Source organism: Rana temporaria, chromosome 3, assembly GCF_905171775.1.
Source record: "Rana temporaria chromosome 3, aRanTem1.1, whole genome shotgun sequence".
Taxonomy (NCBI): domain Eukaryota; kingdom Metazoa; phylum Chordata; class Amphibia; order Anura; family Ranidae; genus Rana; species Rana temporaria.
This window is the reverse complement of record NC_053491.1, coordinates 141745019-141769656: the sequence shown is the minus strand read 5'-3', so window position 1 is coordinate 141769656 and position 24638 is coordinate 141745019. Positions and strand designations below refer to the sequence as shown.

Here is a 24638-nt window from a genome sequence, read left to right as displayed (position 1 = left end):
CATTATGCAGGTAAATGGCCCCTTTTTGCGATTCGGCACTACGTTGCTTTAACTGACAATTGCGTGGTAAGCTCCGAAACAAAATTGCGTCCTTTTTTTCCCACAAATAGAGCTTTCTTTTGGTGGTATTTGACCACCTCTGCGGTTTTAAATGCAATATTTTTTACTTTTTGCTATAATAAATATCCCCAAAAAGTATATAAAAAAAATATTTTTCCTCAGTTTAGGCCGGTACGTATTCTTCTACATATTTTTGGTAAAAAAAATCACAATAAGCTTTATTGATTTGCACAAAAGTTATAGCGTTTATAAAATAGGGGATAGTTTTATGGCATTTTTATTAATAACTTTTTTTTTTTACTAGTAATGGCGGCGATCAGCATTTTTTTTTTCTCCGTGACTGCGACATTATGGCAGACACATCGGACAGTTTTGACACATTTTTGGGACCATTGTCATTTTCACAGCGAAAAGTGCTATAAAAATGCACTGATTACTGTGAAAATGACAATGGCAGTGAAGGGGTTAACCACTAGGGGGCGCTAAAGGGGTTAAGTGTGTCCTATTGTGTTTTTTTTTATTGTAGGGGGAGTGGCTGGACATGTGACGTTACTGATCGTCATTTCCTATGACAGGGAACAGATGATCAGTGACAAGCCACAGAGAAGAACGGGGAAGGTGTGTTTACACTCGCCTCTCCCCGTTCTTCAGCTCCTGTGACCCGATCACTGGACACTGGCGGCGATCGGGTCCCGCGGGGGGCGGTCACGAAGCTCAGGACTAGGTCGCGCGCGACCCACGGCTGGGCTCTTAAAGGCGACGTACCTGTAAGTGCCTGTACCCAGCCACGTGCCCTTCTACCGACGTATATTGGTGTGAAGTGGTCCTCAAGTGGTTAATGAAACTCGATCCTACACAGGTTTTAACACATCCTCAGATTTTCCCTTGCTTTTTTTTCTCTAAACCAAAGAGTAAAGTTTAAATAGAAGTTTCTATTTTCTTTCAAATGGAGACTAAAAAGCTGAGCATTGTTTGCCTTCCTTTTTTTCTCAGCATTTTTATTACAGTCTGCATGACTGTATTATATTGGATAAAGGCTTCTAGTCAGTCGAGTCACAATAATGTGAAATTAGTGGATTGATTGTACAGGTTCTCCACAGCAGGGGCTGCAAGTAGCTTTTCTTTCCCTTTCTTGTGTTAGGCAGCGTGTTTTTCCCAAAATATATCCACATATTTGTGCAAGGTTGAATAGGAGAATCAAGTGTCTGTGGAAGGGGAGCGCATTACTAAAGATATAGTATTGAACCTTAACATAAGCAAGTAATTTCCTTTTTGTGTGCCTTTCGATGATATGATTTAAGGGTGTAAACTCACACATATTATTGCAAAGAAAGTGGTAATAAATACACACCCCTTAGAGCCGGTTCACACAGGGGCGACCTGGGATCCGACTTGAAGTTGCCCCAAGTCTCCCCAAGTCGCGTGGTTGAGAAAATCAATGGAAGTGAATGGAGCTGTCTTAATACACACTACTGAAGTTGCTCCGACTTCAGAAAAGGTTCCTGCACTACTTCAATCTATTAGGCGACTTGTACCCATTGATTTCAATGGAAGTTGCCTCAGAAGTCGGATCACTGTCTTAACTGAAGCAACAATACAGGAAGATAACATACATTTCTCAGGCAAACCCCTCCTCCTCCCTCCCACAGAGCTGATTCTTGTTTGATTGGCCACTGGAAAGCCTCCTGTCCTGAAGGCGACTTGGAGTTGCCTTGTACTGTCCTGGAGGCAACTCGAAGTTGCTTTGTAAATTGCCTGATGATTCATACTCAAGTCGTGTCCAAGTTGCCTCCCAAAGTCGTACTAGAAATCGTGTTGCCCCTGTGTGAACCAGCTCTTAACAGCATTTAATAGCTACAATAAACTTATTTTATACAAACATTGTCTGAGGGAAGAACAACTGTCCAAGATATCGCAAACAAAAACACCCTGCGTATACCAATATGAAATAATGCATAAACGGATGAAGTGCTGCCGTTACCATCTAACAGAGCACCACTCACTCCCAAATGTCAGAAAATTACAGCACTGAGGCGCTTTACAGGTGCTACAGCACTAAAAATAGAGCCTGCAAAGCACTTGTAAAGCGCCTCTCCTCTCACTCCAGTACGAAAGCCTGAGTGCTTTCACACTGGAACGGTGCGCTTGCAGGATGCTAAAAAAAAGGCCTGCAAGCAACAGACAATGGCATCTACATGACATCACTAAGAGCCCTTTCACACTGGTGCGTTTTTGCGGCGTTTTTTCCGCTTTTTCGCTGTAAAAATAGTGCTATTAAAACGCTCATAAAATGCTCCCCATGCATCTCAATGGACCCTTTCACACTGAGGTGTTGCGCTGGAGGAGCGTTGAGAAAAGTCCTGCAAGCAGCATCTTTGGAGTGCTGAAAAAAACACTCCAAAAACGCCCCTCTCCATTGAAATGAATTGAAAACGCTGTAAAAACGCGGTAACATTGCGGTAAAAACGCTATAGGCGTTCCCAGTGTGAAAGGGCTCTAAGCGGCACCTCCGCTGAAGCCTGCAGCTTTTAGATGCTCTGGAACTTGTCACTTTTAGTGATACTGTGGCAGATACACAAAGATCTTGCGTCGCCGGCTCCGCCCCTTAAGCGTCAGAGGGAGCATGTATGAAAAAATTCAAATTTTAAACATGCAATTCAGTTTCTGGGGTCGATTTACAAGACAGATGCTGTAACGGAATGACCCGGGACACCCAGAGACTTTGTGAGGATGGGGGATACTCCTGTGTCAGCGTCACTGATAACTCTTGGGTCTGAGTCCACCCTGTGCCCTTTGGGCATGGGGTGACAAGTGAATCATAATTCATGTATTACATGAGATGGGACATCACTGATAGTTCGTATTGCAGGATTTTGAGATACTGCAAGATGTTGGCCCAACCAGTCAATAGTGACTCATTCTATGATTAGCCCTGACTAGTGACATGCTAATTGAGTCAGGGCCTGGAAGACATTTCATTGTCCTTGTGTAAAGGTGTTGTAACGGACAGGTGTTAATCCAGGTCTGCTCCCAGACCTCTAATTATATATGCTAAATACTGTTTATGTGTGGAATATACTTGTTGGAGACAGAACGTCTGTCTGGGGATGTGGATTAGAAAGAGAGCATTGTGTGATGGTGTTTTGTTTGTAATGCTGTTAATGAAGGAATGTTTAGTAATTAGCCTTAGTGTGTGGGTGGGGAGTTGATTGTTCCTTTAATGCCTTGTACTGTATATAAGCTGAGAAGAAACCATTAAAATTGTCTTCATTTGAAACAAGTACAGAGCTGCGTGTCTCGTCTTGATTCTGGGGAAATCGGATGCCTGCTGGTTTGTCTGTGTGTCAGATGAGCTGTCGTAGTTGATGGAAGGTCGTAAACGGTGGTGACCGTTACAGATGCCATACAAGTGGAAAAATGCAAAGAAGAGCACAAAGCACCTCAGCTGGGCAGAAAACTTGGATATATAAGAATTCATCCAGCTATAGACGATTAATGTGGATTTACTTGCCATAAATTGTCCATATTGCAGCAGTAGAGCGTGGTCTACTTTAAAATAACTGAAAAAAAAGGCGTTCTGAAAAAAAGGATGTTTCGCCCCCACATATTATAGTAAGAGCTGTAATAGTAGACTCAGTAAATGGTTTCAGACTGGGTCTGAATGTGCTTGTACATGCACAGAAAATCAATTTCTACTAATATTCACAAGAGATATTGTAGAATTTTGATTCTAAGAGATATATGTTTGCAATCAGGAAGCTAGAGAAAATTGGACAATTCTCTATAAGGATTTCTATGGGATTAGGTTCTTGGATGCAATTTTTTTTTTTATGTAATTGACAGTTTACTTTTTACAACCAAGCTATGTAACAGACCTGAATAAAAAAAAGGGGGGTATATGGTGCAATGAGTGTCATTATGTATACTGATGATATGAGTTCAGCAAAAAGTCCCTAAAGTGTTACTAAACCCACAACAGTAAAATCAGTCTGTATATGCAGCATAGCATGCTTGTTATACTCACTGTGATTTATAAGCTGTGGGCACTGTAGAAGGGGGGGGGTGTGGATGAACTATTTTTATATTACTGGGTTTAGTAACAGTTTAAGTTCAATTGGAGAGTCTGGGGCAACTTCTTTCTGGCCTCAGACACTTGATGCACTTCCTTAGAGACTGAAGTGGCTCTGGGTAAACAAAGAGGAGAGGGCACAAGCTAAGTGTAATATAAAATGTATTTATTGGAGGGAAAGACAATTGGCAACTCACATGGTACATAAGAGAGAGCACCAAGGTCAGCCACTGACTCTGGCACGTGGAGTATTAAGTCTCTTCTGGAAAACTTGCAGCCTTGTTGTCCACATGTAGGGGTCATAAATCCGCTGTGATGGAGGATAAATATGGCTGCTGGACTACTTTGGGATGCAGAGCAGACTGGGAGTGGCATCAGGACAGGGCTATGTGTTTTGTGGCCACCAAACGAGGTTTACAGAAGAGACTCAATGCTCCACATGCCAGAGCCAGCTGCAGACTGTGATGATACAAAAAAAATGCACAATTTGCTAATTTACATGCACCTTATACTGCCTGTAATTTATTGCACTTAGTCTGGCATCCGCTGGTGTGTTTTCTTGGCTCTACAGGTTACCCACCTGCAGCCCTAGCCCATTGATGAATGCGTTATTTTAAACTGTGTAGGTTGCCAATTGACTTGCATTCCAATAAATACAATTTTTATTACACTTTCATCGTGCCCCCTCCTCTCTCTATATGTAACAAGACTAGGAAGGCATTTGGCAAGCTTTGCATTGCAAACACTTACTGTATTAAATACCTACTAAATGCTTTCTAGACTTTGCTAAATTGTTATTTAATGTTATTTTGTTATCTGAATGTATGCTATGTTTGGGCACATTACATTGTGTAATTGCTCCAATGTGTGCAAAGCATTTTTTTGGGGGGGGATCCGAGGACACATGCTACTGTTCTCAAGGTTAAAATGATGTAATTCCTGTTGAAATCCACCCTATTTTCTTTAAATCCACATAGAAGTTTAGCTGTGCTACACATACTCTCCTACTCTGTTATTCGTAGTGACCAGTCAGATTTTAACTTGCATCCTCACAGTGCAGAAAGTTGACTGCTGCTGGCAACACATGCAATAATACTTTCTGACACCTGCATTCATGATGACATATGCCATGCAGGGGACACGGGAATCACTAATTTTGTATTTAATTTGTCAAATGCCACTAAACCACTCTGAAATAAAGAATGCCCTTTAACCAAGACCCAGGACCACAAAACCATCTTTATTATGGAAGCTTTTTTTCTAGCTAATTAAAATGGCAGATTTCTCTCAGCCTCCTCCTTTGCTTCAGCCAAAGTTAGAAAAAAGGGCTTTACTTGAGCAGAAGTGGCAAAATCTTTAAAAGTTTGCAATTGTCATTAAATTATTTGATTTCAGTGATTTGTTTTAGAAAACTGATATGTTTATGTTTTTAAATACAAATGATTTCAAATAAATAGTTTTTTGGATTGTACCATATGTACCATACCATGTAAAATGTAGGTCAGACAGTCATTTGTGGCTGGTTGATAGCCCTGCTCATAGGTGGAACATAGGTTGCCACTGAATGCTTTAATAAAATCTTGGAAGAAGCAGTGACAACATGCAGTGTTCAGTGACTCTAACATAATGTAGTCACATTGGTTATTAAAAAATGTCCATTTGATTTCTAATGCCGCGTGCACACGGTCGGCATTTCAGACAACAAATGTTTGATGGGAGCTTGTTGTCAGAAATTCTGATGGTGTGTAGACCCCATCGGATATTTTCTGTCTGAATTTCCGACAACAAAAATTTAAGAGCTGGTTCTCTTTTATCTGACAACAAAGTCCGTGTATACAATTCCGACGCACAAAATTCCATGCATGCTCTGAATCGAGTACGAGATGGAAGCACACGGTCTGGTAAAACTAGCTTTCGTAATGGCGATGGCACATTCGTCACGCTGTAACGGACTGAAAAGCACGAGGCTGAAAAGTGCGAATCTTCTCTTACCAAACTTCTACTAACACGACTGGTATTGACCTTCCCTTTTCTAATGCCGTCGTACGTGACTGCATTCTTGGCGATCGGAATTTCCGACAACATTTGAGCGACCATGTGAGCCAACATCCGTCAGAAAAAAGTCCACGATTTTGTTGTCGGAATGTCCGATCGTCTGTACGCGGCATAAGGGTTACTATGCTATACAGTACGCTTCATCTTATGGTATGATGTTACCTAAAGCCTTTTAGTTTGCTCCCAGCCCCAGAATTCAAGAATGAAATGCTTGTTTTGTCTAGGGGAAAATAAAAAAAAAATGTTTTTTCTTATACCCCAATTCTTGCTCCTGTTGGCTTTTTCTCATCTGTAAAATGGTCCACCGGAGCCACTCCATTAGCCCTAAGCACTCTGACGTTATAACATACAATGCAGGACCAGCAGTCTTGTACTGTAAGTGAGGACACAGAATGCCTGCCCACAACCTGTAGAGTCAGAGATAGGAGACCACTGACTGTTGGGTGAATAAGGAGCAAATTAGTTTTTTTTTCTTTTTTTTTTTCTTGTCCATTACAGGGCACAGGAGTTAAACAGTAATGTGTTGTATTTTCTGCAAGCTAAACTAGTTTACGATGGAGTAATAAAGCCATCTTGATGCTATTAGCCTGAACAATATCTACTTAAGGGTTCTAATTACTGAAGCCTAAAAACTGGAATGTTTATCGGGTTTGTGGTGGTTTATGATGGCCTAAATTAAAAGGTTGTCTGTTTTGCCAGCCTCTGTTTGATGTTGGTTAAAGGGGTTGAAAAGCCTTGTGTTTTTTCACCTTAATGCATTAAGGTGAAAAAACACCTTGCACTGCCTGGCCCCCCGTTTTACTTACCTGAGCCCTGAACTTTCATGGGTGCAATCCCGCGTCGTTCTCCCCACGGCTTCTCTGCTCTTCATTGGATAGATTGATAGCAGCGCAGCCATTGGCTCACGCTGCTGTCAATCAAATCCAATGACGCGACCGTTGGGGGCGGAGCCGAGTCATACACTCGGCGGCTATGTAGCTAAAGCAGCATACATCTTGTGTCATTGGGCTATTTGTTACTTAAAGTGGGAATGCCCTCCTTCTTCCCCCTGTAAGTCAGTGAGGGAACAATATGAGTGTGCAACTGTGGCCCTCCAGCTGTTCGGAACTATAAGTCCCATTATGCCACTGGGAGCAACTGTCAGTTTATCTCATCATGCCTCTGGGAGTCATGCTTGTAACTGTCAGCCTTGCAGTGCCTCATGGGACAAGTAGTTCCGCAAAAACAACTGAAATACCACAGGCGTCCACCCTTGTCTTAACATGGTCTTCCCTTCTATCATTTACTCTCGCCAGCTTTTTTTCAGGCTCCTCTTCTATGGTGGGAGGCTTGAGCTTGGGGCAAGACATCCAGATGATTACTATGGATCACAAAGTCTCCAGTGTGTCTCTTCAGGTGAATAGGGTGGCCTCTTCCCCCTGTCTTTGGGGACCCCACTTGCTAGAGGGGATTCCCATACCCTGAGTTTGTCTGGTTCCCCAGAACAGATGATGCCCTCCTTGTTGGAGGATCTTGTGGTGAGGTGGTTTCCAGAGTTGGACTCTGATATCATCTATGGGCTGTAGGCCCCTTATTTCCAAAAAAGTTTTTACATTCTACCTGTGACAGGATGAGTGGCCTCGTCCCTAAGCTGGATGATGCGGAGACTACTACTCTCCACTGCACTTCCTTCCTTAGAATGAAGACATTGACATATGACTGCTCAATTTCTGGTCACCAAACCAAAGGGAGAGGTTTGCATGCCTAGTGTGACATCATACCTTTTGCATAAAGTCCCTGGAGTTATGCTATAGATGTAAATCCTGTGTCCCTGATATGTGTCATTTTAGGTATGAGCAAATAGCATTAAATATCATCAGTCAGTATTTGCATTGGTAATTTTGGGATGACAGCAAGGCTGTTGGACTTTAAAAAAAAAAAAAACATTGCTATGGTGCTTGCTGTCTGACACCAAAGCTCATTTACATTGTTTAGGTGTGCAGTTTATTGAGATAATTTGTACAGGGTCAATAGGATTTTCTACTGTTATTTAGCCTGCTTATTACATTATATTTCAATAAAACAATAAATGAGAGCCAACTGTTCCCTATATTTAAGGAGTGTTAAAAGAGCCATTGAATCTAAATTGAAAGCATATTACCACTGCTTGATATTTTTCAGAAATTGCCACAATTTATACCACCTCGTTAGTTATCTTGAGAAACACTTGCTATAAGTGCTCATGCAAAGTGTATTACTTTTGAAAGACAGTCATTATATTTGTAGAAACATTCTTCTTATGCAGCCTCTTGCCTGACTGACATTATAGAGGAAAATCTCTGTTTGAGAGTATTTAATAAAGAGTTATATCAGTCTCAAAAGCAGTTTGGGATACGGAAACCATGAATATATTAACATTTGCTAGATTGCATCTTTGAATTAACACCTGATATTTGCATTTCTTTCAAATAGGTTTGATAAAAAAAATGTATACAATAAAAGATTAGATTAGTCATTGACTTTAATTATGTATAAGCAGTGATTTAAATTACATATATTGTGTGGCACATTTGGCATTTGCCTATACAACATGGTGGCAGATTACCACAGTGCCTTTGTAATTTTCAATGAGGACTGTGTAATGGTTGCACATTGATGTACCAAACATTATCTGCATTAAAATGTCTACAAGAGGAAGTCTCAGCAACCCCCGACGGTAGCACAATGGCTTAGGAAGGTAGATGATGTTGGCCGCATGGAGGACTTGATCCTTACTAGTCAACATAGACAGGAGAAGTACATAGAGATTTGGCGACCTTGGAACATGTTTAGATACTCTGAGGAGGGTCAGAACCTTAAAGGGGATACGGATACAGAGCCAATGACCACGAGGACGGATTGAGCCCCACACAGGGATCCCATGCTCGCGCCCACCCCATCCCCCCCCCACCCTCTCTATCTGCTAATTCTTTCTATCTTTTTTCCCCCTGTAGGGTCAGGAGCGGTTCCTGGCCCCCTTTCTATTCTTTCTTCTCACCCTTTCCTTTTATTTTCATACTATACTGAAATTGGAAAATGCGGAGATGATTGGCTCCCACTGCCCCTAGTATGCACGTGAAAAAATAGAGCGGAGGGTGCCCTGATAAGGTAAGTACATGCCCTCCCACGTACACCATTCTTGGGCCCATAGGGGACCACGGGAAATGCTATACTTGGCGCTGGTCACGGGGAGTTATGCTATGACAATTTATATGTTTTTGCCTGCCTTCCTGTTTGTATGTTACTATTTCATGTATTTTATGTATTTTTAATCCTGCCTCTACCTATGCTGTAATGTTGCGGTCCGTGGAGGCCGGTTTCTCTCTGCAATGAATAAATAAAATAAAAAAATGTCCTTTTGGAAAAAAAAATAGTTTAGAACAAAAGAAAATGTCTCGGTTTCCTCATCAAGGCACTTGATGTGGATGGGGGAATCCCTCTTGCTGAGCCTTTGTACTCTCACATCGGTAAGATTTCTCTGTCATCAGATAACACTTATCGGCACCACTGGCTCTGATCGAGAGAAACATTTCTAACAGGTTGGTTGTACACCAGTCGATCGATAGATAAATGTGTACAATCAGGCTGCCCATACATGCATCAAAATGTCATAGGCTTTACCTATTTAGTGATGGGAAGTTTCTGCCTGCTCAGCAGATGAACCAGTATCCTAATGAGGAATATGTGAACAATCTTTTTGCCTCATGTACCAGTGTCCTCAGTTGCAATTTATGGTGCTTAGGTTGGAAGGTATCTACCAGGGGAATAGGAAATACCCTTATATAACAGACGGATAGAGACATAAACCTCTTTGACAGAATTCAGTGTATCACAAGGGATTTTCAGGACTCCTTTCATCTGTAAATGTGAAGCTAAAAGACATCCTGAAGTTGTTTTGTCATTTGATATTTCAAGCTCTGCTGTTAACACTGGCTTATGGAACGCAAAAAAAATCATGAAAATATTATATTACTAAAAAGTATCCATAAATAAGTGCAATTGTCATACTGTCTGCTTGAGTTCAGCATTATCTCACAACAATTTGACTCCAACACAGAACCTTTGCAAAAGAGTAGGGCCAACATCAGGGCATTGAGATGCTGGGAAGAAAAATCAATAGCAATTACAACTATCCTGTAAAAAACAAAAACAAAAAAAAACTGGTTTCATATAAGTTTGTCATTGATGGATCCTAAGATCCTAATGGAAAACCATAATCTCCTATGTTTTAGGTACCTTATAGTGAACCTGTCAGATCTTACAAAATGTGTCTGTTGACTCCAAATGCCTTCCAAGATCCAGATCAAATTCTGTTGATGTTTGGACCCCAGGCCGTGCTCCCAACTAATCAAAATGTTTCACAATTGGATGGAAAGTATTTTTCAGCTAAACTTGGCCAAGGGCACACAATTTCATATTCTACAAGTCAGTTGTAAATTTCTTTATTTACTGGGGTCTCTTTCTTTAACAACCTGATCTGTATCTTTCATTGTTAGAAAATGATCATTTTGTAACTGTCACCTTCAGTCTTCTGCAAAATAAAACTGCTGCTGTTGCTGTATGGAGAAGGTGTGGGTCTTTTAGAAATATTCTTTTGCCTTTTTTTTTGTCTGATTTATCGATTTTGTGACAAATAGCATCACATAAGTGTTTCCTAAAGTGGCTGTTTTATCACCTAACACATCAACTCCTTTGAGTTGTATCTTAAAATTCTAAGAAATGAAAAGGCTATATTGTTATGTCTCAGCAGTGAAATATAAAATTATTTGGTTTCAGATGTCATTCTACAAAGGCTGTTTCTTTACAAATTCAGTGTAATAACCTGTTCATTGTAAAGCTAGTTGAGCTAATCCTCCAAGAATGATATAGAAGAATATTTTTTTGTTTATTGAGGTAAGCATAATTCAGAGACTTGTGCATTATACTGCCGCCTACCGAAGTATTTGAAAAAAAAAAAGTCTGGTATAACCCCTTTCACTCACAGCATCCTTACATTTTTGTTGGTGCCCCAGGAGGATAGATGTCTTTTCACTACTGAGAAAGTCCAACTACTGGGAATTTTACTGGCTAGCGTTTCCTTTTCTTCAATTAAGACTTCTCAATGTGCTGCTTGAGCTGGGCTCTGACCTCTCCAGATTCCTGACAGATGCTCCATGGGCTGTTCTAGATAAACCAGATCTTCTGTCCCATGGACCAGTTTGTCATCCTACTACACAGGATAAAATAGGATGAATGCGCTAAATCAGCCCTTGCTATTGCACAGTACACATCAAGTGTATATATATGTGTAAACACTCAGATGTTCAAATGAAACAAAATACACAAACATATATAAAGTACACTTGTGCATCAGTGCAAACACTGTGAAGTGAAAAACACCAGGTAAAAGCAGCTAGAAACAAACCATTCACTATTCCAGCATGTAGACTGACTCAATGATAGGGAGCACCTGCGATATGCTCAGCACTTCACCATTCCTCCCATCCACAGTCCAATCCTGCCACTTGCTGATTCAGAAAGCCAGCTCATATAGAGGGGAGAGAAGAAAAAACAAAAGGGAATGCTCATAGTGTAGTATGGCCGAGAAAAAACTGAAATTGTGGACTGATTCGAGAAACCACACTCAAGAATCCTCTGCACATAGACAGCCTGTAAATACAGCTCAGTGCGGCGATCTCCTCATGTGGATGTGGTTCCGTCGATCGTGTCACTTAGGCTTCTCCCCCACTAGTATCATCACTGGTCACGTGACTTAGTCATGGGTAGCCATGTGACACAGACAGCTGAGCTTTTATCTTACCAGCTGCGAGTCTGTGGTCATGGAAACGGAGGATCATATAACACATCATTGCTGGTATGCTTTAATACAAGGCTTTAATACAAGGCTTTATGAAACATATTACCTAAAAAGAACTTACAATATAGTATTTAATACAATATGACATAAAAACAACAAACAACAAAAACTTGCAATAAAAAAAAACTTTTCCTTGGTAAAAAGTTAATGTACTATTTCTAATTGGGGGGTTTGGGACATTTTTAGCCACCAGATCCCTCAATGTGGGGACTCTCCTATAAATCACCCTGGGTATAATAGGAAGTATGCTTTGTAACTGCCTATCTGCTTTTAAAATAGGCCAATGTTTCCTGAGAATTGAATCTATTTGCCTGTGCTGGATGTTGTAATTCAGAATAACAGGGAGTTCTTGTTCTGATCTGATTGCCTTCTCTTTGTCCTGTGTAAGGGTATCTCTTGGGATCTCATAGACTTTTTTGATTTCAGACTGTATAAAGTCTTCACTGTAGCCCTTAATAAATTTCATTCCAATCATATTTGCTTGTTCTAAAAATACTTGAGGATCTGAGCAGTTTCTCCAAAGCCTCATCATTTGTCCTTTTGGTATATTGATCAACCAGGGATCAAAATGGCAGCTGTCCACCGGGATATAGTTGTTTCTATCTACTGGTTTGAAGTATGTTTTAGTGGTGATTTGATGTGCCTCCAAGGTTATTTCCAAATCTAGGAATTTAATAGCTTTAGCACTAATTGTATAGGTCAATTTGATATTCTTTTGGTTGTCATTCAGCTTATCAAGAAATTGTATCAACGTGGTTTCATCACCCTCCCAGATGACTATGCAATCATCAATAAATCTCCTGTATCGTACCAATTGTTGGGGTACAACTGCATATATGGCTTTCTCTTCCCACTCAGACATAAATACGTTGGCCACATTTGGTGCGTCCTTGGCCCCCATACCAATGCCATTGAGTTGTCTGTAATAATCAGAATTGTGCCAGAAGTAGTTGTGCTGAAGACCAAAAGCCAAATATCTCAAAACAAAACGCTTCTGTTTAGAGATAAGTTGGCTAAAATTATTTAAGGCCCACTTAGAGGCCGCAATAGCTTCTTCATGGTTATGACTGTATACAATGAGGCTACATCCACTGTAGCTATCGAATACCTATGTTGTGTATTGATATTCACCCCATTTAGGATCTGAATAAGATGTTTAGTATCCCTCAGATACGCCCGGGTTTGAGGGACCAATGGCTGCATAAACTTATCGACATACTACTCCAATCTAGAATTAATAGAATGGGTCCCATTAATGATGGGTATCCCTGGTGGTCTCTGAGGATCCTTAGTCTACATGCTGGAACTGTGATTGGTTTGTTTCTTGCTGCTTTTACCTGGTGTTTTTCACTTCACAGTGTTTGCACTGATGCACAAGTGCACTTTATATGTTTGTGGACTTTTTTGATTTTGTATTTTGTTTCATTTGAACATCTGAGTGTTTACACATATATATACACTTGATGTGTGCTTTACAATAGCAAGGGTTGATTTAGCGCATTTATCCTATTTTATCCATTTTTTTCACTGGTTTAGCACCTTTTTTATGTATGCAACTTTATCATTTGGTTATTTTTGTTGTTGTTTTTTTCCTTATTTGATCATATTAGCGCTGTAGTACTTTTTATATACATCCTACTACACAGTTGCTGGCTTTAATGGCATTAGATTGGAAGCACAGGTCTTGAGAGACCAGACTCGTGATCTACTTCCTGGATGATCTGCCATCGCACATGAAAGGCATACTATACTTGGTGCAAGGAAAGTAACTCTCATCATAAAAATTACTCCATGGGGAGAATCGTGATATTTTTACATTCAAGCTTGGATCAACAACTGGCCCCAAGTACTTTTAAGGCCTCGTACAGACGAGGGGACATGTCCGATGAAAACGGTCCGCGGACCAATTTCATCGGACATGTCCGCTCGGAGATTTTGGTCTGATGGCTGTACACACCATCAAACCGAAATCCCCGCGGACAGAGAACGCGGTGACGTATACGACACCGACGTTCTCTGACGCGGAAGGTCAAAGCTTCCACGCATGTGTTGAATCAATTCGACGTCATGCGCGGGTTCTCGGGCCAGCGGACATGTCCAGTGAGTCATACTGACCATCGGACATGTCCGGCGGACATGGTTCCAGCGGACATGTTTCTTAGCATGCCAAGAAACAGTTGTCCGCTGGAAACATGTCCGATCCGCCGGAAAATTGTCCGGTCGGCCCTACACACGACCGAACATGTCCGCGGGAACTGGTCCGCCGGACCAGTTTCAGCGGACATGTTCAGTCGTGTGTACGAGGCCTAAGGGTCTAATCTCTGCAGTCTTGTTCCAAAGACTGTTATCCGCTTGTTCTTTGAAGACCTTTATACAGGGTGTTTCTCGTGTGGCTCAGTATCTCAGTGGAAATCAAATTACGTTTTTTTTCTTTTCACTTCAGAAAATGTCTAACTCAATAGGGTTGTGTTTCTTGTTGCCAAGGGTAAATATCTCCTAAACTGTGGATGTTTAGGATAAAATATTTTTTTTTCACCTACATGTAAGCCTTATTATATGCTTACCTGTAGGTAAAAATAACAAAGCAGGCTTTACTACCGCTTTAAATCCTTTTCTTTGAGTTTGAGGGACATAGATCTCGCACCTTCTTGACACTGGTTGCAAAGCTTAAGCATGCTGGATTGGTTTATAATACGCTTGCTGGTTTTTTTTTTTTTTTTTTTTTGCTAGTTTCCAAATTCTTTTTTAGATGACAGTATCACTTAAATGTCCAGGAAACATATGTTCCTCACTTAACTCAAAGAAAAGCATTTTGGTAGTGAGTATCATTTTTGTTAATGTAATTTTGTTCCCCTCTTACATTGAGTTAAAAAGCAATCTATTTTTTATTTGATTCTAGCAAAACTTAAACTTTTCTTGGTTGTTGGTTTTAGTAATTACAGGTTTGTTATGGCTATCAAAAAACCTAGATGTTTTTCTTGTGGAAAAAAAAAACCTAGATGTTGATCACAAATGGGCTAATGGCAAGTTTTTATTTTTTATTTTTTGGATATTAATTTTAGGTTTATATGGTAGTAGAGATTTTGTAGTGGTTGCTTGGCAAGTCATTCAAATGATACCCAAAGAGCTGTAATTTTTGAGTGGTCATTCTTTCACCCATTTCTAATGCCACTCTTTTGGAATTTAAATGTGCTTGGTGTCCTCACTAAACAATGCATATGGTCTGAATGTGGGAGGCCTTTTTATTGTGAAGGTGAGGTTCCTAGAATTCTGTCTATTGTTCTTTTGGCACATGTTTTTTATTGAATGCGTCTTGTAAATTTTTGTGTGAAGTTCAAATTACTTTTGCTTGCAATGGGTTTTCTTTAAATTGATGAATGTATTCCGTATATTAGTTCTATAAAGAGTGTGGCATAATGGTAAGTAATACTGTATAGTGTGTATATCCCTTGGCAGGCAATATATTGGATCATTAAAATCTTTAGCTTTCATTTTGATATAATGAAGTTTAAATGTGAGCACACTAGTTTTCCATTTTGTTTTTGTAATATTTAGACCGTGATAAGAGCTAGAAATTTGGGCTTTTTTTTATAGTTTTTAGGTTTTAACCCATGCAAAAGGGTTAGCTAAACACACCTAAAATACATCTGTAAACTGACAAAATATTTGTTAGTATTCAACCACTGCCATGCTGCATAGCTGGACATTACTATTGTTTGCAGGGTAATTTACCTGTTTATTGGACAGGTGATGGTACCAATGAGCATGGTTGAGAAATAACACCAGAAGCTGCAAAATTTAACTGAAAAAACAAGGAAGTTGCCTGTGCATCTTTGCAGTGTGACAGAAATGCTGAGAAGTTCTTTAATTGTATTGGTATTTATCTCATATGTTAGAATAGCAAATATTTGTTCTCTTTTATAGATTACCTTTCTCAAGGCATGGATCTTTCAGGAATAGAAGTTATTGAGAATGATCTGCTGTTCATTGGTAGAGCTCGTCTAGAAGTAGAAAACCAAGCCAAGCGCTTGCTGGAGCAAGGGGTTGAGACCCAGGTAATCTTTTTGTCTTTTTATATCTCTTTATTAAGGGCTGTTCATATGATGTTGTTGCAGTTACGAACACATTACCACACGCTTTACTGAAACTTGCGACAATCCACGTTTCATACTTTGCGGCAATGCAATAGCATTTATTTGTTTGGCACTCCAACACACCTTGGCACATTAGTGACATGCACTATGCTACGCTGCAAAAATAATGTGCATGCACCTTTTTTTTGGCAGCACAGGACATGTGGAAGGTGTGTTGGGGTGCCATTAAGCATGAATTGTTCTGCATCGCACCAGTGCACTTAACGTGTGTTAAGTGTTTCTAATATACTTAGGCCTAGAGTAAACCTATGCTTTTCCAAGGAAGGTCAAAGTAACAAATTCCCTTTAATCAAAATGTAATATGCAAATACAGTGCTACCTGATGTGAAAAAAGGTATCAAATGTGATATTAAGCAGCGCTCAAGAGAATCAAATAAAATTCCCTTTAATGCCAGTCTTCTCAGCTGTTTGTTCATACCTTCCCGTTGCTCCTCCACTGCTCCATTCACCTGAGAAAGCTGAGATACCATATTCCGTACTTCCATATATGGGTGAACATGTAACTTTCTCTATTTTTGTTTGGTCATTGTCCACTCAGACATTAAGCCCTGTCACATGGGGGGGGGGGGGGGTGAGCATGATGGCTACCATTGTTGGCATCTTAGTTTGTGAATTAAAGCTGCTTGGCTGTTATGCTGACCCTTGAACTCCAGATTGAATAACTAATTCAGAATCAATTTTAGATTTGCTATGTTTTTCTGATGCTGGAAGTATAATAAAGCTAGTTGCAGCTAGTTTGAAACTTGACCTGCAATATGGATATATTTATACCTTTTCAAAAACCTTGCTCTTAAGGCAGTCTACCCCAAGAGATGGCCCAGGCAAGGCTGTAGCCATTACAAGACACAAAGCATTGTACAATGTTTAAACATTATGATGTAATGTATTTTATAACTCACATGCCCCGAGCCATGGTACAGTATTCTGACCACTAGAGACAGTTTTAGCGGTCAAACAGTTCTCATGCCATCTGGTATTTTTCAGATTTTTAACACTATGAGTATACAAATTATATACTGTATTTGCTGGCGTATAAGACTACCTTTTACACTTAAAAAAACTGGCCAAAAAGCAGGGGTCGTCTTATACACCGTGTCAGCTGCTCGGATGCCTGCTGGATGTGCGGTAATACTGTATGTAGCTTCGGCTATATACCGCTTGGCCAATCCCGGTGAGCAATGTATTCAAATGAATACAGAGCCTGCTCAGATTGGAATAACAACCTCTGCCAATCCGAGCAGGCTACATACAGTAGCCTGCTCAGATTGGCTTTGAGAGTCAGAGAGGCGTGGGCTAATGATGTTACAGCCTCTGCCAATCCAAGCAGGCTTTGTATTCATTAATAGAATACATCGCTCGCCGTGATTGACTCCAGCAAGGCTCCAGTTCCAGCAAGAATGAAGAAGAATATGGTCATCTTATACGGTGAGTACAGGCAAAAAAATCGTAAAAATATTTAAAATTAGGGGGTCGTCTTATACACCGACAAATACGGTACACTGTTTTATGAAAATCCAGGTGGGCCAATACATGGTCAGGTTTGCATGCATGTTATTGCTACTGGCAAAATCTATCAGACAGGTGTGTTTTACCAGTCACTCCTTCAGGCTGTTTTTGGTGGGAAAAATGCTGCAGAGCTTGCTAACCCTATCTTCACTCACCCCGGACTTACCTATTTTCAAAATAAACCTGTAGAGAAAATCAGGATGGCGTGCAGGAGGAGATCAGTAATTTAATTTACTGATCCTATAGTCTAGATGAACCCAGGAAGGAGGGAGTAATGATATAAGTTAAAAATAAAACGTATTAACTGCTTGCCGACCAGCCGCCGTATAACAGTTATACAGTGGCAGGTCGGCTCTGCTGGGCGAGATCACGTAGATCTACCTCATCTCGCTGTTCAGCCAATAGGGGCGCGCCCCCCGCTCGCCCCTGATGCCAACGCGCGCGATCACTGCCGGGCACCCGCAATCGCTCGTTACAGAGCGAGAACCGGGAGTTGTGTGTGTAAACACACAGCTCCCGGTCCTGTCAAGGGGAGAAATGCCTGATCGTCTGTTCATACAATGTCAGTCCACCCCCTCTTCAGTTAGAACACACCCAAGGAACATACTTAACCCCTTCCTCGCCCCCTAGTGTTAACCCCTTCCCTGCCAGTGGCATTTTCATAGTAATCAATGCATTTTTATAGCACTGATCGCTAAAAAAATGCCCATGGTCCCAAAAATGTATAGCGCAAAAAGTAAAAACCGCATCGTATTTACGCTACGCCGCCGTAAGTCAAAGAGGCAAGTGCTGTATTCACAAAGCACTTGCCTCCTAAGTTACGGCGGTGAAGCGTAAATGGGGCCGGCGTAAGCGCGCCTAATTCAAATGAGGATGAGGGGGCGTGTTTTATGTTAATTATTGGTGACCTGACGTGATTGACGGTTTTCCCGAATGACGCATGCGCTGTCCGTGGAATTTCCCAGTGTGCATTGCTCCGAAGTACGCCGCAAGGACGTCATTTGGTTTCGACGTGAACGTAAAATACATCCAGCCCCATTCACAGACGAGTTACGCAAACGACGTAACATTTTCAAATTTTGACGCGGCAACGACGGCCATACTTAACATTGGCTATGCCACCTAGGGGGAAGCTTTAACTTTACGCGGCGTATCTCTTACGGAAACGGCGTATCTTTACTGCGACGGGCAAGCGTACATTCGTGAATCTGCGTATTTAGTCATTTACATATTCTACGCCGAAATCAACGGAAGCGCCACCTAGCGGCCAGCGGAAAATTGCACCCTAAGATACGACGGCGCAGGCAGTCGTATCTTGACTAGGTTTAAGTGTATCTCAGTTTGAGCATACACTTAAACTTACGACGGGCTTAGATTCCGAGTTCCGTCGGCGTATCTACTGATACGCCGGCATAACTCTTTATGAATCCGGCCCAGTGTGTTTTTGTTTACTTTAATCGCTTATCCCATTCAGCTGGAAAAAAAAAAATTCTGCCTAATGTATAGCACCTGAAAACCTAAAATGTTTTCAAATAGGTTTTTAATAATACTGGGACTGTTCCTCAGAGCTAACTAGTCTCATAATAATAAGTTGCATATGGCATTCCAGAGGGGTATTAGTTTAAGGTTACTGTTGGGTTCAGGGAGGTAAGGTTAAAGTGTAACTCAAGACAAAAGCTCTAGTTTGGATACTGTGTAGATGGGTTTAAGGATGAGCTCAAGTGTGTTGGCAAGTCCACGGGCCCACACCCGCCAGGAAGTTGACACTCTGCAAAGATAATCACAGCAAGTGAGACATTTCTCTATCTGCGGCTACACAGATCGGGAAATGTCTGATTACCTGTGAGTGTCAGGATTTTCCCTTGTTTCCTTTTCCTAGTGACCATCATTTTTAGGTGAAGTGTTCTTACTGTGTCCTTTTGTCTAATGACTTTTTTGCTTACGAACCACCAAGGAGCACCAGCTTCTCCTAAGAATGACCTTACATGGTTCGAATCTCGGCTGATTCAGCAGGAAGCGGCCGATATTCAAATTGTTAATGGGCAGGCTGAATGTACCAAGTTGATTGATCAATAAAGTTGGGTACAACCAGCCTGCTGGATTAATCACTGTCTTCTCCCTGTGGGGGTGGCATCCCCTGCCGGGAGAAGACAATTACCAATTCCCTTGTCAGCACTGCCTGTGTTGATGGGGAATCGTGCAAATTTATTTCCTGCAACCCATGGTTGCAGGAAAGATGTTTGCACTATGTATGGCCTGCCTAATAGACAGTGTTAAATTAAGTGATTGTCCGATTAAAGCCCATCTTTGGACATGTTCATTCCCCTGTCTTAATAATTCTAATAGTTTGTCCCATGAGACTGCCGATTCTGGTAGTGATAACTGGTGGATTCAGCACTGCAGTCTGTGCCCTTTCTGACCAGTCATTTTCTTTTTTTATGTCATAATGCCAGTGCAGTATTCTAGGAAAAGGAGCCCTGACTGGAAGGTAGGTTTAATACACTATGCTGCTATTCCCATATATGTCATAGTGTACTTTTTGGATTTTTTTTTTGTGGAACTCTGGACAATGTTTTCTTTTTCTGTTTTGATTAATGGGGAAAGCTTGGAACTTCTCTCAGGTTTCTATTGCTGTCTGGGTCCCCAATGGGAGAAAATATGGTCACCAAGACAGCGAGAGAAGGTAGAATTTCCCAATGAGGTCAAAAATAAGAGTACATATCTGACAGCTAGCACAGGGGTTGAAACTGAAATTGAAATAAATTTACAGAACCAAGGCTACACATTAAATATGGAAATGTTTCTAAAGAAATAAGGAAAGTGTGCAACTTCATAATTAGCTTTGCATAGCATGAGCAGTTGGGACACCCAATGAAAGGAAGCCAATACAGTAAAAATTTGGTTGGCAGGGTAACATTCTTGTTACATATTTTTTTTTATGTAGTTCTCAGTGTAAATACCTTTTGCTTGTCCACTGCATAGAAGTAGACTTTCAGATTCTGCCTCTTCACCTTTTGTGCACCTCATTTGGAATCTTTTAACATCATCTACAATGTCGTTATCTAAAGCTCCAGCAAAAAGGTAGTGAGTGATTGCACTAACACAGCAAGTAATGCTTTCATTCATGTCCGGTTACTAACCCTTTGTTCCAGAACAGCCCATTAGCAAGTTCTTTCAGTACCTCCTTAGACTTAGTTCTTTTCATTTTTAAGGACATTATAATCAATTTTTTTCTATTTCTGGTACAGCACAGCAAGTTATAGCAGGATTGTTAACCTCTTGAGAATTTTGCACATTGGAGATACCTCCTAAAAACATCAGCTTTTTTAGGACTTATATTCTATGTTCAGCTCCTCTTTCCCAACTGCTTCCTGCCCTGCCACCATTACCAGCTTTCAAAATGACAACCAAGAATGATTATATTTTACATAATGATATATGCATACTTACCTTGGTCCAAGCATGCAAGAACAATCATATATGAACTTTAGGAAACCTTACGTAAAAAAAAAAATATTTTTTAATAAAATGTATTTTAATGAAACCACTTAACAAGCCATAGTTAACCCTAATCAGCTATAATTTAAGCTAAGGTTACCTTTTGTAAAAAAAAATAATAATAATAAATGCTCATGATTTTGCTTTTAAATCATGCATTTATTATTATTATTATTATTATTATTATTATGTTTTTACCATAGAGCCTGCAAAACATTGCACCCATGATCGGCAGATCACTGGTGCATTGCCAGGCTCCTGCAGTCACTCCTGACAGTGTTGGTGAAGTGCCAGAGATCCCTGGTAGTTCATTGAGAACTACAAGCCATCTGCCACGAAATTGTAGTTATAGATTTACAGATCACTATGAGTGAATGATGCGGCTGTGTGGGTGAGCGCTTTTCTGCCCCATAATTTGGGGAGGGTGGGGGAGCTGCTGTACTTGTAGCTGCTGTTTTTTTCATTTTTTTTTTTCTGGAGGAGTGCGAAGCTTCTTTTTTAAATTGTGACACTGGTGGATGGGAGGAGGGTATTCCCCTGCCCGCTGTCACAGTGGGGGATCGGTGGGGTAAGAGGCTACTTCATTAGTAACATGTTACACCCTAAATACAGATGTAACATGTTAATAATGGTGAATTTATCCATTAAAGGGGTTGTAAAGGTACAATTTTTTTTTTCCTAAATAGCTTCCTTTACCTTAGTGCAGTCCTCCTTCACTTGGTGTGGAGTGTCATGCTCGCCCCCTCTCTTGGACTACACGAGAGTAAGGACGCCCACTAACACACAGCTTCTTTCTTTATTTGCAACGTAGAGAGTGTCCTGACTCTCCTGTAATTCAAGGGAGGGGGCGAGCACGACACTCCACGTAAGGGAAAAAGCCTTGCATTACTGTGTGCAGTTACAGACAGTAGAACAGGAAGTGAGGATTTATCAAAATAAGGACAAAGCAAAATCAAAGGATGAGGTAAGTGAAGGAGGACTGCACTAAGGTAAAGGAAGCTACCAGTATTTAGGGAAAAAAATTGTACCTTTACAACCCCTTTAACTTCTATCTCCTATTCTGACCTTGGCTATTTTGTGCTGATTTTTATTGGACCTCACTGTTATACTTTTAGTTAGAGCCTAAATGATCAATAGTCACTGTTTCCTTAATACGTCACTCACGGTTTTAAGGCTTTGAAAGCACCCTAAATACTTGGTGCATGTGAAGATACCTGTTGGTCTGCAACTCCAGATGTAGTGTGAAGCGGATGCTTTGTAATTTACAACTGATAAGGGTTTAGAATTCTAATATTTTTTTTCAGATACAGCTTATACTGCAGTCCATTGTATTTTTTATAATAAGTTGGGGCAGACAATAGACGATCTTTCGCTGGTGGCAACTCTAGGGTCTGTTTAGAATTTCCTCAGTGTATGATGGTGCAAATCTGATTGGTTGTTTTAAGATGCACCAATTTTTTTTTTTTTTTTTTTGTGCAATAGCCAAAATAACCAAGAATTGCTCATTTTCATCACATATCCCATTCTATCACATATGCAAATAATAAGATGGCTATTCCTTATTTCAGAACAGTGGGTGGAGACTAGAAAATCATCCCTATATTTAGTCATATGCACATTCAAGACCACTGGTGTATGGTGCAAACATGGGCATATATTGGAGAGCCATTTATTCCAAACTGCATATGGCTGTTTCAGGCATGTTGACCATCAGTGCAGTGTACGGAAACCATGGCTTTCATGGAGTAGGACTTGGGATATTAATGGAATAATACATGTAAATGTCTTCTGTTATATGAAGGCTTCTACTGTACTACAGACTACCGTATTTATCTGCGTATAAAGCGCACCAGCGTATAACGCGCACTCCAATTTTAGGAGGGAAGTTTCAGGAAAAAAACATTTTAAATAAAGAACTTTGAACTTTGAAACCCCCATCATTGCAGCCTCGCCAGTGTCGGATACCTGCTCTCTCTGAGGGAAGAGGAGAAACGAGTGCCGCTGAATTAGACCACAAGCGATATATAACCCCCCTCACTGCTCTGGAAACACTGACCTTGGAAACATTGCCATCATTGCAGCCTCGCCAGTGTCAAATCCCTGCTGTCTCCGAGGGAAGAGGAGGAACGAGTTCCGCTGAATTACAGAGATGCGATCTTCTGTGTTTCCCGGGCGCTCCCTGCCGCTGAATTACAGAGCCGCGATCTTCTGTGTACCGGGCGCTCCGTGCCGCTGAATTACAGAGCCGCGATCTTCTGTGTACCGGGCGCTGCGTCACCCACAGCCTCTCGGCTCCGTTCATATGATAGACCGTTGCCCAATGTGGGGCCAGGAGGCGTGGCTGTGAGTGATAGATCACCTGGCACACAGCAGATCGCGGCTCTGTAATTTAGCGGCACTCGTCCCTCGAAGACGGCAGGGATCGGCGTACGCGCACCCCTGATTTTCCCCCTATTTTCAGGGGAAAAAAGTGCGCGTTATACGCCGATAAATACGGTAATTTGTCTGGAAGGCTTTCTGGTTACTTTGGTCCCTTCTTATCATATCATCTGTTGTATAATGTCTCATTGCTTCCCAAGACCTGCTCCATAGAAGGCATAGATTCCATAAACTGCACTGATGATTGTCAAAAAGCCTGAAACGGCTGTATACAGTTTTTTTTTTTTTGCTGTGTTTGCACTACACACCAGCAGCTCTGGATGTACATTTGGCTGATGGTACATAAAGGATTGCTTTGCATGTCTACACCCACTGTCCTGAAATGAGCAATGATCCTATTATTTTTGGGATATGTGATTGAACATGTGAATGCCTTCTCTTCTAATAAGGCTTTATTTTTCTATGCACTAATTTTGTTGAAGGCCTTGTGATTTCCTTAGTCCCTCCCCATCATAACCTGTATGGGTTTTCTGTCTCATTAAAGCTACAAAATGAATTGTAAAATCAATTAGTCAGGGCTTTTTTGGGAAATATTTGTGTGTTCATTTTAATTGCAGAGTCTTCAAAGGATTTCAAAGCATTTTTGATTTCCCTTCACCTTCCCAATACTCTATAATGTTATTTCTATTGTCTTTACCGATAAACATGCTTTTGAGACCCTATGCACCCAACCTGTATATTGACATTGATTAACCTATAAAAATAAGTAACCCAGAGTATACCGCTTTGTTACACAATTCGGGTTTGAGTATATATCACTTCTCCTCAGAATCCCCGTTTTGTTGTATATAAAGATAAATAGATATTTTAGATTTTTCTTAAATTCTGGATTCTGAGTGTACTTGTAATCTTTGGATTTGTTTGTCAAAACTATGCACACTTAATACAGTCATTGCCACTGCCTAATTTATGTTTTTTTTTTTTATCATTTCAAAAAGTTTAATGATATGTTAATAATTTCAAATGTAAGATAATGTGTAAT

The 24638-nt window shown here is 40.7% G+C and overlaps 1 protein-coding gene across 1 annotated transcript in view; it reads left to right on the top strand.

Annotated features, from left to right (window-relative positions):
• COG5 (component of oligomeric golgi complex 5) overlaps positions 1 to 24638 on the top strand; it is a 480035-nt gene that overhangs the window by 193725 nt on the left and 261672 nt on the right. The window contains exon 7 of the mRNA XM_040343536.1: positions 15984 to 16114. Within this exon, the coding sequence (XP_040199470.1) occupies positions 15984 to 16114 (131 nt within the window). The remainder of the gene's footprint in view (positions 1 to 15983; positions 16115 to 24638) is intronic.